Source organism: Vipera berus (genome assembly GCF_964194415.1).
Source record: "Vipera berus genome assembly, chromosome: 1".
In the NCBI taxonomy this organism is placed as follows: Eukaryota; Metazoa; Chordata; class Lepidosauria; order Squamata; family Viperidae; genus Vipera; species Vipera berus.
In genome coordinates this window covers 106,442,509-106,456,752 of record NC_138202.1, presented here as the reverse complement: position 1 = coordinate 106,456,752, position 14,244 = coordinate 106,442,509, and the positions used below count along the sequence as shown (strand labels likewise).

Sequence of the window (14,244 nt, the reverse complement as noted above, 5' to 3'; positions counted from 1 at the left end):
TGCCAATCTAGAAAGAGACAGTGTTGTGATTCAGGGTCAGCCTGTGGGTTCGGCAGTTGGGTCGGACGACTCAGAGGAGGAGGGGGGGTGTTGAAGAGCTTGCTGATGATGGCCTTGAGGCTCCGCAGAGCCCTCAGCCAGGCCCCTCCCACCTGGTCACGACGGAGACCCAGCTGTGTGAGCCTGACAGCGTGGATGAAGATGACCCACAGCTGGCCCTGTTCAAGGATGCCCGACACAGGAGGCAGTCAATCAGGAGTAAACAGAGGAAGGCAATGGGGCACCTCGGAAGGAGGCAGAGAGAAGCCACGCCCTGAACTGTATAAAAGGGGAATGTGTGGGAGGGCTGGTTTGCTGAAGGCAACCGCTTGAATAGTTCCGGTTTCATAGCTCCTGTTTCATGGTTGGTGTCTGTTTTATGTTAATAAATTTGGCAGGCTTTATTCCAGCCTCTTTCCATTTGTAAAGGGGTTGTCCCTGCTTTTTCTGCAGGGCCGGTAGCAGGCTGGTACAGAACAGACAATTGCTCTGAGAAGTAATAGAAATCTTACTCAGGCTTTTTCTCTACATTCTAAAATTCAGTGAGCATTTTCTACAAACCTTTAAACACATATTTCCAACCCAAAGGGCTGAAAACTGCTTTTTTAAAAGAATGCTATACATTCACACAAAGTATAATTCTGTATTTGATTATTTTCTGGTGCTCCTAGGGACTCAGAGCAACCACAAATTGTGGCTAGAGGAAGTTTTCAACAAAAAGCGTGGGAGGTCTTAATCTGATAAAGATCTTATAAATAAATACTTATAAAAAGATGCACGCTTCTTAATAATTAAGGAGAAATAGGCACCCCATTTTATTACTGTGATTATGATAAGGTTCAGCTATGTTCATCTTCCAGCAACAGGGAACTTAGGCTTTGTTTTTTAAATTACAAAGCTGTTTTTAATCAAGATAATGGTAAATTGATAAAACTGGCTAATAATAATATCATCGTTGATTGGAAACAGCATAGAGCAGGGGTGTTAAACTGGCAATGTCATGTGACATTGCTGGCAATGGGGTGGGCGCAGTTTCAGCATGATGCATCCAGCCCGCGGGCCAGCAGTTTGACACCCCTGGCATAGAGAGAAGAAAACTTAACAGAGCAATTTGCATAGCCCTTTACCGTATCTCTCTACAGTTGTAGCCTTAGAGCATGCTTCAGTTTACTGGGGAAGGAAAAAAAGCTGGTATTATCAGAACCAGTAAAGTAATTTATTTCCTTCTATCTGGCTTCATCAGAGGAAGAGCCATACCACTGGTTCTACTATAAGGTCAACATCATCAAATGCCAAACATATTTTTTTTATTGATTTAATTCAGCAAAATAGAATTTATGCTGAAACATTTCAGGTTTCTTCACATCTTTTTCCATCTTTCCAATTAAAATTCAGCTGAGTTATTTGCAGTCATAGTCATTAATCATGTAAAGCTATGCAATCAGTACAACTAAGAAATGGAATTTGGAACTGATAAAAAAATACTAAAATATCTCTTCTCTGGTGAGTAACAGAAAATTGTTTTCCACATCTGATCCACAAAATGAGACCTATCTGTAATCAGAATAGTGACATAAGTGTTCAAGGAGCTGTAGAGTTCCAAAGAATCTTGCTACAAGTATAAATATCTATCTATTGTGCTATTACTTTTTGGGATAACGTTATGCTAAGCACTCAAATTAATATAAAGTAATAACAAAATAATAAAAGGTAGGAGGTAAGGGGAAAGAAAATTAACTAAAACCAGTTTATACCAACACTATTCATTATACTGCTCCATGCTTAGATATTCAATAAGTCTTAATTAACATTGTCTCTTGTTCTTTGAATTTCTCATCTTTCTCTTGTTGAAGAACTCATGAATTCTGCCCAACCATACCTTTCTTTCTCTTTCCTCTGAAACCTTCATATTTGTTTTCCAATTCAGTCCTCCTTGATTCTCTTCATATGACCAAAATGTATTTCTTTTGCACTGGTCATTCACTTCTGTGCTCAGTCCATTTTTAATCTGCTTTTTCTCCATTTGAGCATCTGTCCTGTTTTTTCCACTCTAATTAAAAATTAACAAACCACATACTGCCTTCTATCTCTCTATTAGTACTTGTAGATCTTATAATTTCTCTGTTTCCCTATGTTTAGTAAAAAATTCTATCAAATTACAAAGTATCTGTTTGCTTTAGTTTGTTGCTATTTGTATATAGCTTGCAAGCCTTCACTCAATTCCCTATCAAAACAGTTTCCTTAGTCATTGTTTCATTAAAGTTTCATTCCCTACTCCTTGTTGTATCAATCTATTTAGAAAACTTTCAGATTAACAAACAATGCAACACTGTCTGCGTAAAAGGTCCACTTGTCTCCATATCCCCAACTATCATACCTCATAACAAGCTTTCCTTATACTTCTCTATATAAATGCATTAAGGAGATCATGGACATCATTCATCCTTTTCCTGGTCATTGTTTAAAACTGAACTATTCCCTAAGCATTCCATTTGTTGTCATGTATGTTTTACTTCTCTCATATAGCATTGTTATCTCATTCACAAACATACTTCAAGCTTGTGTTCATACAAAATATTTCATATTTCAAATCCCTTATCATATGCTTTCTATAAATCAACAAGCATACATCAAACTTCGTCACATTCATATAAGAAGGCAAAGGCCTTGCTAAAGTTCAAATATCTGCTTGGCACACTTCCTGCTTTGAATAAAGCTGTGCTATATTTGCCAAAAAGTTTTTCCACAGTCATATCTTACATGCTTTTGATCAGAATTCAGCCATGTGCTTGATAAATTATTCCTTCTGTAGTTTTGCATTCATTCTTGTTAACATTCTGTTTTTGTAATGGAGTAATAATGGCATTCTTCCAATCATCAGCCATGCATACATTCTTTGCAAAGACAATTAAATAAGTCATACAGCCATTTCATAAGCAAAACACATTGATATTTTAACACTGATATGTTCCCTTTCATTTATTAAAACAGATTTGCCAAATATTTGAGAAAGAGGAACATCAAGAATCAAACATCAAAAATCTGTGGGAATGTTCTGGAATTTCCATTTTATAGAGCAGCTTCTCCAATATATATATATATATATATATATATATATATATATATATATATATATATATATATATATATATATATATATATATATATATATATATATATATATATATTCCATTTATATCCCGCCCTTCTCCGAAGACTCAGGGCGGCTTACAAGCTTATAGAGAGTGACATTTCAGATGTATTAGACAGTAATTTCAGAACATCCTGCTTTCATTTAATATTTCTTGAGGGTAACAGGTTAGGGGAAATGCTTGTAGTATATTTACAGTCTAATATTTCTATAGTATGGTTAGTCACTTCTTTAATAAATATTTATTTAAGAATATAAGAAGAAACCTATCCCATCAAATCAAAGGTCCATCGAATGCAGCATCCTGCTTCCTGCAGTAATAAACCGGATATCTCTGGGATATCTACAAGCAGGACACGACCACTAGAGCAGTTACTAAAATAAATAATAAAAGCTACTGTACAAGTTTAGGGGCCCAGTAATAACAATGTCTGTTGTGGCTTTCAGTGATGTCACCAGATGCTCTTGATGTATTTATAGCTTTATATTTCAAAGTGTCAACACAAACTGGGCAGTGCTTTACTCATAATTCAGTTACCTTGCTATCAATCAAGAACTACATATGCAATTTTCTGTAATCACTTAAGAGGGCTTTCTGGCAAACAAAATAGTTCAAAGTTCTTTGTACTTCAAAGAATGTTACACACGCTTGGACTTGACCATTGTTTGGTTATACTACTCAGAACTTCCTGCAGCTGGTACTTCCCTTTCTGCTTTTCCATTTTGACTCTGAGGGAAACTTAGTAGAAGAATAGCATGCCTCAGCATGAAAGGATAGAGGAAGACAGAATGTGCCATTCTCTAGCATGCCTTCCACAAGAGTTTTCCTTATGTTATACAGAAAAGTTTACCTTATTGAACATCATTGTTGCCCTGTTTTGTTAGTATAAGCCCAACTAAGTAAAATACTTAAGTAAACATTGATTATACACTGAGGTGCATGGAACCCTGTTATCTTCCCATTGAAGTGATACCTATTTATCTACTCGCATTTGCATGCTTTCAAACTGCTAGGTGATCAGGAGCTGGGGTAAGTAACGGGAGCTCACCCCATCATGTGGTGCTCAGGTCTTGGACCCAGGCTGCCAGCTCACAAGCTCCACATTTTTTAACCACTAAGCCATCACACCCCCACTTAGAACTACAAGATTGTTTTGACTCTGTAAAGTTGGCCACATTGATTAAATTTCATGTGAAGTACTGTTGATTGGATAATGAGAGAATTCATTAGCTTTATTCCCGAAACAAGCAGAGGTTTGGCCAGATAATGCTTCCAATCTCCAGCTGCACTTTGTTTGTTAGTATACAGATTGCCTTTTTAAAGTAACTAGAACTTAACTCCTGATGATCTTAATTAAAATGGTTGTATGATAATTGTATAATTATATTTATCTTTCAAACTTGTTACTGAGAGCAGAAGAAACAGGGAAATCAGATCTGAGCAGAGATCTAAAAGAAATTAGTCACAGTTTGTTTTGATGTTTTATTTCAAAGTAGTAAAGATCCTCCACCTAGGAATTCCACTAGCATTGGTTCCCCAAAATCATCTGCCATTCTTTTATACAAAAACATGCACATTATAAAAATGAATACCAAATCCTTACAACAGAGAACTTAAAAAGGAAAATAAAACTTGCTGATAATATTCATAATAAAATATGAATATCTGTGGTTCAGGCATAAATTGGATATTCATTGATCTACAGGTTGGTCTGCTCAGATTATTCATTTTCTAGTAGTTTGTTGCTTGGGTGTCTATATCCACATGCCATTGTTGGAGGAGAAAAGCAGGACCCTATTTTACTTAATAGAGATCACTCTTTGGGGTCCAGTCTAATTTATTATAGCTTTAGCTATTAAATACTATTGTGCAATCTGTTATTCACTTTGGAGCAGAGTGACTTCTATTTTCCCAGATGCATGCATTCTGCTGCCTTCTAGCATAAGAAACTGTGCGGCCACTTTAACATTCAGTAATTTTAAAAGAGGTTTTATATAGATTAGTATAATTTCCTAAAGTCCCTAATTTTTGTCTGTTATATGAAGCACTTCATTTTAAAAGTAGATGAAGAAATTTTCCTTAACATTTATAAAATTATGGAAGAGTTTAAACTGAACAACAATACCGTATATCATATGCAGTGGTAGATTTATCCCAAATACTTGAATACTACCCAGTTGAATTTATATGGATTGTTCAAATTATAAAAATCTCTGCTTTACCATGTTATAATAGATGTGCAGGTTAATGGAACAATAGACTACATGAAAATAAGTCAACAGAGCTTTGCCCCTCACACACACCCACACACCCTCACACACACCCACACACACACACACACACACAGAGAGAGAGAGAGAGAGAGAGAGAGAGAGAGAGAGAGAGAGAGAGAGAGAGTTGCAACAGGCTGTTATCAATATGGTGCCTTTTATGGGGTGAGATGATAAGTGGAGAATATGTAAAATATCAGAGATAATGAGACCACTAAGTAAAATATCATCACTCTCACAACTTTATAACCAATAAGAAAAAAGATGGGTTTTTTTAAACCAACTTCACTGACTTCCAGTTTGTTTCTAGGACTAATTTTTTACCTTCAATGCTCTAAATACATTACGACAAAATATTTAACAATCTAGTTCCTTAATTCATGAAAAGGGCTTTCTGCATGTACAGCCATCATCTAGGTATATCACTTAAACACAGGAATAAACATTTTAACAGAGAACCTGAATTACACCCATTAGGCCTTATCTGTACTATGTAAAATTATATTTATTTTATTGAATTTATATATATGAAAAAGCTGTGGAAATGAAAAGACTAGCTTTCTATTTTTCCTCATTTCAACTAATAGCCACATAGGTGTGGCATGCTATAATGGGATTTGAAATACTATTATGGTTATTATTTTCTATTTTCACAGCAAGCTAGGAAGCCTTATGATGTACGTGATGTGATAGAACAATATTCTCAGGGTCATCTCAACTTGATGGTCCGAATAAAAGAACTTCAAAGAAGGTATGGTCAAGAATTCATCTTCTAAACTTAATGATTTTTTTCAAAAAAATGTATATTCTGAACAAGCCCAGTATGGTATCCTTACTGCCTCACATTAAATGCTATCAATTTTTAATTGTGGAAACAATTTTTGCCACTGTGTCTTACAAATACGCAGTATTATAGAGCCCCATGACCCTGCACATAGTCCAAAAATATTTCCTTACCTGCATGGAACTTCAAGTGTTAATGTATCTGATCTGATCACCCCCTGAGGAAAAGGAATTAAGAATGCAGTGGGCAATAGAAACCAGGTTAGAAAATGTGGCATGACAGTATTTTCATATTGAGAAGGTTAACAGATTGCTTGAAGCCCTGGTGTGTTATAAGTAGGCTTTACTGAATAAGTTACTGTTGGCTGGATTCTTACAATATGCTAAGCCATAACCATAATGGCTAGGTTGACAGGACAAGCTGGCAGGAATAGCCAATACTCCAGAAGATAGGCTTAAGATACAGGAGGATCTGGACAGACTCGAACACTGGGCACTATCTAACAAAATGAAATTCAATGGTGAAAAATGTAAGGTTCTGCATTTAGGCAGGAAAAATCAAATGCACAGGTATAGTATAGGTGGTACCTTGCTCGATAGTAGTAACTGTGAGAGGGATCTCAGAGTCCTAGTGAACAATCACTTAAATATGAGCCAGCAGTGTGCTGCAGCTGCCAAAAAAGCCAACACAGTGCTAGGCTGCATTAACAGAGGAATAGAATCAAGATCACGTGAAGTACTAATACCACTTTACAATGCCTTGGTAAGCCCACACCTGGAATACTGCATCCAGTTTTGGTCACCACAATGTAAAAAAGATGTTGAGACTCTAGAAAGAGTACAGAGAAGAGCAACAAAGATGATTGGGGGACTGGAGGCTAAAACATATAGGGAACGGTTGCTGGAATTGGGTATGTGTAGTTTAATGAAGAGAAGGGTGAGGGGTGACATGATAGCAGTGTTCCAATATCTCAGGGGGCGCCACAAAGAAGACGGAGCCAAGCTATTCTCCAAGGCACCTGAAAGCAGGACAAGAAGCAATGGATGGAAACTAGTCAAGGAGAGAAGCAACCTAGAACTAAGGAGAAACTTCCTGACAGTTAGAACAACTAACCAGTGGAACAACCTGCCTCCAGAAGTGGTGAATGCTCCAACACTGGAAGTTTTTAAGAAGAGACTGGACAGCCATTTGTCTGAAATGGTATAGGGTTTCCTGCCTTAGCAGGGGGTTGGACTAGATGACCTCCGAGGTCCCTTCCAACTTATTATTATTGTTATTATTATTATTATTGTTGTTGTTATTATTATTATTGTTGTTGTTGTTGTTGTTGTTGTTGTTGTTATTATTATTATTATTATTATTATTATTATTATTATTATTATTATTATTATTATTATTATTATTATTATTATTATTATTATTACTAATCCAAGCCATGGCTGGCTAAGGAATTCTGGGAGTGAAAATCCAAAAGTCCTAAAGTTGCCAAGTTTGGAGACACCCTGACTTAGAATGATGCATGAACCCGAACTATCCCACTTTTCTCCTGCCTTCCCTTTTATTTCTTCAGCTTGATTGTAAGATCTTCACAAATAAGAAACTTCATCCTTCATCTCCCATGTATTTAATAATCTCATTTATTTTATCAACTAATGTCTTTAAAGCATAGTTTAAAAAATTCCACAGGGCAAAATTACATAAAAAGAACATTATTTAATAATTGTTTTATTGAGCCCAACATCTCTATATTTCTGTGGAAATGTTAACATCAGGAAGTGTTAATAGACAACACTAAATCTTTAGTGAATGAGTAACTTCTTCATGGAGCCATTTTAATTCACATACCATATCTCTAAATATCACAATAAAAAGTTCATTTTGCAAATAAACCAATAACTATGTAAGACATTCTTTCATTATTGGTTGGAACACACAAAACAATCACACTTGTTTTCAGCTGTCCATGTTTCACCTGAGGGAAAACCTTTGGCTTCTTATTTTATTCCTTTTTTCTTTCTCTCTAGATTGGACCAATCTATAGGGAAGCCATCACTATTTATTTCTGTCTCAGGTAAGTTACCATCCTAGGAAAACACAGAATATATCTTAAATACATTACTTTTCCTAAAATAAAAAACCTCATACAAATAGCAATTTATTCAACCAATGGACAAACCCATGACAAAAAAAATCAGAACAGAATCAAAAGCACTGAATGAATTAAAGTTAAAACAAATTAATTAAAATAGCTAATACAATTATTCTCATGCTTTTAAAAATGTTTGGCTTCTGCCACATTAAAAGTTACAATTAATATTGTAAAAGTTATAGTTCAGTAGCACTATTTTGGGAAGTCTGAAGAATGCATCCAAGATTTTTGGTGCTACCTGGAACCCTATTGGATATAGCAATTGAATTAGTTGTGCTCATCATTATAGTTTTCATAATTTATAGTGAAACCATAGTATTACTATATTTCTTTTGTGGGAAATAAGATAAACTTTATTGTCATTTTTTTTTACTGTGGGCACAACAGCACACATCAAAAATGAAATTTAGTTGCCCGCTCTCAAAGTGAACACATACATGACACACACCTAACATACTATATACAACATATGTATAGACCCACACCCCTATATATACATAAAACAAATAAATATTAAACTCTGTCGATCTTGAAAATATAACGGAAGGAGGAAGGTTGAGAGTTCACAAGGTTAATGCTGTATAGAATGAAACTATGGCTGAATCTGGATGTTCTGCTACGGATACCACAAAGCCTCCTCCCAGAAGGTAACAGGTCATGAAGAGGATGTGTAGTGTCCCAGACAATCTTGCGGACCCTGCTTAAGCAATGCTTCTGTGCTATGTCCTGGATGGGAGGGACGGAACTGCCAATGATCTTTTCAGCCATCCTCACCACTCTCTGCACCGCCTTCCTGTCTGAAGCAGTGATGCTCCCAAACCAGACTGTGATGCTGTATGACAGGATGCTCTCGATCGTCCCTCTGTAGAAAGTGGTAAGGATAGGAGAAGGAAGATGTGCTTTTCTCATGCGGTGCAGAAAATGCAGGCGCTGCTGTGCCCGCTTCACCAGTATCTTGCTGTTGAGCGACCAAGCCAGCCTACTCGTTAGCTGCACACCCAGGAATTTGATGCTGGTAATCATCTCTACAGGTGAATCATTAATGCACAGAGAAGTGTGGCTGTGCCTGCCTTTTCTGAAATTGACAATGATTTCTTTGGTTTTTCCATGAATACATATTAACATTTCATGGATGATCATCATCATAAGCACACCAGCATTCTTCTTACTTTTATTGTTCTGCATTTTGTTTCAGTATTTTTGAATCAATCTTGACAGATAGAAGTGGTTTGCCATTGCTACATTCTGCGATATTTTTCAACTTCCCAATCTAGGTCTGAGATAATGTGAGTAGCTCATAGTTACTCAATAGTAACTTATGTGCCTAAGAGAGGATTGGTCTTTCTTAGGCACATAAGGGCCTCTCTGCTCCTAGTCCAACACCTTAACCATTTACACCACATGGACTCTCACTCATGCTTTGTTGTACTTTTCAGCTAAATTAGTGTTAAGTTTAATTTAAATTTATCAAACTGAATGCACTAATTCTTCTGATTTAAAGCATCACATGAACTCAAGGTGCAGTCTGAATTTGAGTCCATTCAAACCAAGGCTTAAATTGATGCTAATAAATGAATAAAAAAACTACTGTTAATGTAATAAAATTACCCATCTGTCAGCAGTATTCAATTAAATAGCTCTGCTAGACTAGTTAAATGCAATTGCATGGCTTCATTCTATACTATTGTAACACTTGATATTCATCTAGAAGTGTCCTTTCTATGCAGAAAAAAATAAAGATCGAGGGAATAATACAGTTGGTGCCCGGCTGAACAGAGTCGAAGACAAGGTAGGCCTAAATTAAACTTTGAATAATAGTTGTATTTTACTGCATTGACAAAAGCACACCAGCGCATTCTTTTCCTTCCTGATTATTAAAAAAAGGCAACCTAATTGTGAGGACATGAACATAGTCAACCAATTTAACAAAGGCAAATTTGTAGAAAATAAAAATATAATCCCATATGAAGATTTCATTTCTAATGACTTGTTTGAAAATGGAAATGGAGTATATGATCTATAACATTTTACAGTATCTGTAAATGGAGATATATTGTTGAGTATGCTTAAATTGCTTGTGATATTCCCTCAGATTTAAAACATGTAATCTAGTTTGAGGTTTATTAACTTAATAATTTAAATCAATTGAAATATTTGTTTTTGTGCTATGCCCTATCTTTCTCATTATAAAAGGGCAACTTAATATGAATATGCAGTATGTTATAGTTACATTGAGCAATTAAAATGCAGTCTAATGTCTGGAGTTATCCATATGTCCTGGCTTGTTTCAGCTTATTTATGCAATTTCTTCTGATTACAATGAGAAAAAAGTTACATCACTGTAGAGATGAGAGACAATTGAAAGAAAATCCTTCCCAAAAGACATGGAATTAAATATAAACAAGACAGAGAAGGAAAGAGAAAGGGGTGGGAATTGCTAATAATTTAACCAAAACAATGAATATTTTCCCATAATGAACCAACATAGTCACACAAGTGAAAGGAACCTGAAAGGATATAATAATTCTATAAGGGCAGGTCCAGCTTTCTCATTTATTATCATCACTGCTGAAACTCTATTTTCTTCGCTTCCCTTTCCTTCTCTCTACACTGATGGACGGAGGAATAATTGCCAATTGGGGTCTTATTATAGCTATTCAACAATGGCAAGGGAGAGAGAAATGAGAGGAGGAAGCTTCAAGGCTTCTTTTCTGGGAAATCTTTCTGGGTGAAGTAAATCTGTTTTCTTGAAATGGATTGGATAAAGGTATCCCATATGCAGGCATTCTTAGGGATGTTGGAATCTGCCCCATGAGTTGAACTAAACAAGGAAGTTGTTCACTGATTGCCAGCTGGAAACCATTTTCAATGTATAGTTAGTGCCATGTCAATTGATATGGTACTCATAAATGGAATATCACTTAAATATACTTTGAAATGTCTGAGAACTTTTTAAAAACTGTAACATTTCAATTCATTGACACCTGTGCTGTTGTTGGCCAGATTCCACCACGTATCATTCACTCTGTCCCTTTTTTTAGAGCTGTACACATGTTTATTATATGTATTTTAAGAATCATCCAAGCAAGAATCCTGCTTTTTGCATCCTCGTCTTTTATAAGACCAATACCTAGACATCTTTGTACATTTTATATTATCATCTCTTCTACAGGTAATATGTGATCAAGGGCAAATTTTAATTTAATTTTAATTTAATTTAATTTAATTTAGTTGATGTACTAACTGATTATTAGAGTAAGGTTGCTTTTGGATGTGATTACATTTTGCTGCTACATTTGAATGTGACTGCATGCATGTGGACTTTTGAGTCAAGTCCTGACCCTTGGCAACTACATGAAAACTCAGTGTAGGTTTGGGACAATAATTCAGAAGTGGCTTGCCACTGTCTTCTTCCTATGACTGAGAGGAATGATAGATCTTACCCACTTGGTTTCATGAATAAGACAGGACTAAAAATGCCAATCTCCTGACTTTTATCATGGTATCTTTAACCACTACATCAAATTGGCTTGCTCTTTTGTATTTTTTACCATACTGTAAACGCTTACCCACTAGCTAAAATAATTTTCAGGAACAATACAGTGCAAGGCTATTAGAATCCAACTAAAGTGGTAAATACTTTCAACTGTCTTTATATGCAAACCGTACAAAGCTCAAGATGTATTTAGAATAAATCTACAAATTCTGTGATACCAATCATCAAAATGAAAGTGGAAAATATTAAAAAGGTAGTAGCACATGAAATAAACACCAGTATTGCTATCATTTATGAGCTGGTATTCTGCAAACTAGATGTTAGTGTTGTAAGTAACGTAGAAGGCGATAAGGTCTGGAAAACTGAGCTGTTATTTAGTATTCTTTTAAATGATGCAAGTCCTGTTTTGTCTAGCATTAGAGAGATAATCTGATAAGGACAGCAAACATTAAAAGTAAAATCACATTCATTTTGTAAGAAATTTGCTTAAATGTCTGAGATGGAGTAAAATATCATGAAATTCCGGGGGGAAAGAATTAGTACCTGAGGTATATAGACCTTAAACTGGTGCGCCACTTGCAACCCTATCTGGACCGAGATGCCCTACGCACAGTCACCCATGCGCTTGTGACCTCCCGGTTAGACTACTGCAACGCTCTCTATATGGGGCTGCCCTAGAGGACCACTCGGAGGCTTCAGCTGGTGCAGAATGCTGCTGCGCGAGTTGTGATGGGGGTTTCCTGATACTCCCATGTAACACCTCTACTCTGCGAGCTGCATTGGCTTCCGGTTGCCCTCCAGGTGAGATTCATGGTGCTGGTGATGACCTATAAAGCCCTAAATGGCTTGGGTCCAGGATATTTAAGGGAACACCTGCTGCCGGCATCAAGTTCCCTTTGTCCCGTGCGCTCCCACATGGAGGGCCTTCTCAGGGTGCTGCCGGTAAAAGACTGCTGGTGGATAACACCCAGGGGGAGGGCCTTCTCAGTGGGTGCGCCTGCCCTTTGGAACCAGCTGCCCATGGAGCTTAGGACTGCCCCCGACCTTCGGTCATTCTGCCAGGACCTGAAGACCTGGCTCTTTGAGCTTTCCGGCCCATGCTGAGAGTTTTTAAATGGGGTTTTATATTTTTTCAGGGATTAAATTTAATTATTTTAACTGTTTTTAACTTTTGTATTGTATTAACGTTTTTAAATACTTTGTAAACCGCCCTGAGTCCTACGGGAAAAGGGCGGTATATAAATTCAATAAACTTAAACTTAAACTTAAAGATAGAAATGGATATCAACCTATAATTTTTCTTCAGTAGCTTCCAGGTTTTTTTTCTGGCAATCCATTAAAGTTTAAACTATCTATAGTATTTATTTTAAAATAATAAATCTAATTAGAATTTTTTATTCTCTTTTATATACGAAAGATAAAGCTAAATGTCACATGTAGGTTTCAGTTTGCTTTAGTGTGTGCTGCTGATTAATTTGAATTCTTAACAAAGCCAAGGTCTAAAAGGAATTTTATTCTCAATTAATCCTAATCTATGGCATGCAAGGTCAGTTTGCTTCTGTTTTTATTCTTTTTCCATTAGCAAGCTTCTTTTTATTATTCATGCCAGCTTTTGCTTTAAAATTTGATTTACTCTGGTGGATCAATTGATACCTTTTTCTTCTTTTGTTAATTTCAGGTATGCTTTTATTGAATTTATTTTTATTTTTTATTTTTTATTTATTTCATATTCATTTTTATATTATTTTTATACAAATATTGTTAAAACATTGATGTGGAAAGGCATTTTTAATGGCAGAAAGTAGGTCAGAAATAAGTGTGTGTTGTATACTGGTACTACACATTTATGAATCAATCTGATCTGTTAACTACTGTTCATACCTTGGTTCTATAGTGCAGTGGGCTTTATATAGGGTTATTTTGAAGGATTATTCAGTAACTGCAAATGCTGCAAAAAATGGTTGCACAAACAGGACTGTGATTTTATGTCTCCAATATTAAAAGATCTGTAAATTTTATTGTAAACAACCCCTGGTCATGTAGGTGAGATGGGCAGTGTAGAAGTGTAATGGATAGGTGGATGGATGGATGGGGGAAGGAAGGAAGGAAGGAAGGAAGGAAGGAAGGAAGGAAGGAAGGAGGGAGGGAGGGAGGGAGGGAGGGAGGGAGGGAGGGAGGGAAGGAAGGAAGGAAGGAAGGAAGGAAGGAAGGAAGGAAGGAAGGAAGGTAGGTTAGCTGTATTCCAGGCTCAATTCATGATATTGCCGTTTACTTTTGAAATAGAAATGAGAGAGTAGCCATATCATTATATATCTGCATGATTATTATGTACTGTCAGACTGTTCCTCTTTTGG

At 36.2% G+C, this 14,244-nt stretch overlaps 1 protein-coding gene across 1 annotated transcript in view; it reads left to right on the top strand.

Annotated features, from left to right (window-relative positions):
- KCNQ1 (potassium voltage-gated channel subfamily Q member 1) overlaps positions 1–14,244 on the top strand; it is a gene marked incomplete at its 3' end in the record, with an annotated part of 412,703 nt that overhangs the window by 274,287 nt on the left and 124,172 nt on the right. The window contains exons 15-17 of the mRNA XM_081313593.1: positions 6,118–6,212; positions 8,270–8,316; positions 10,122–10,183. Coding sequence (XP_081169719.1) covers positions 6,118–6,212; positions 8,270–8,316; positions 10,122–10,183 — 204 coding nt within the window. The remainder of the gene's footprint in view (positions 1–6,117; positions 6,213–8,269; positions 8,317–10,121; positions 10,184–14,244) is intronic.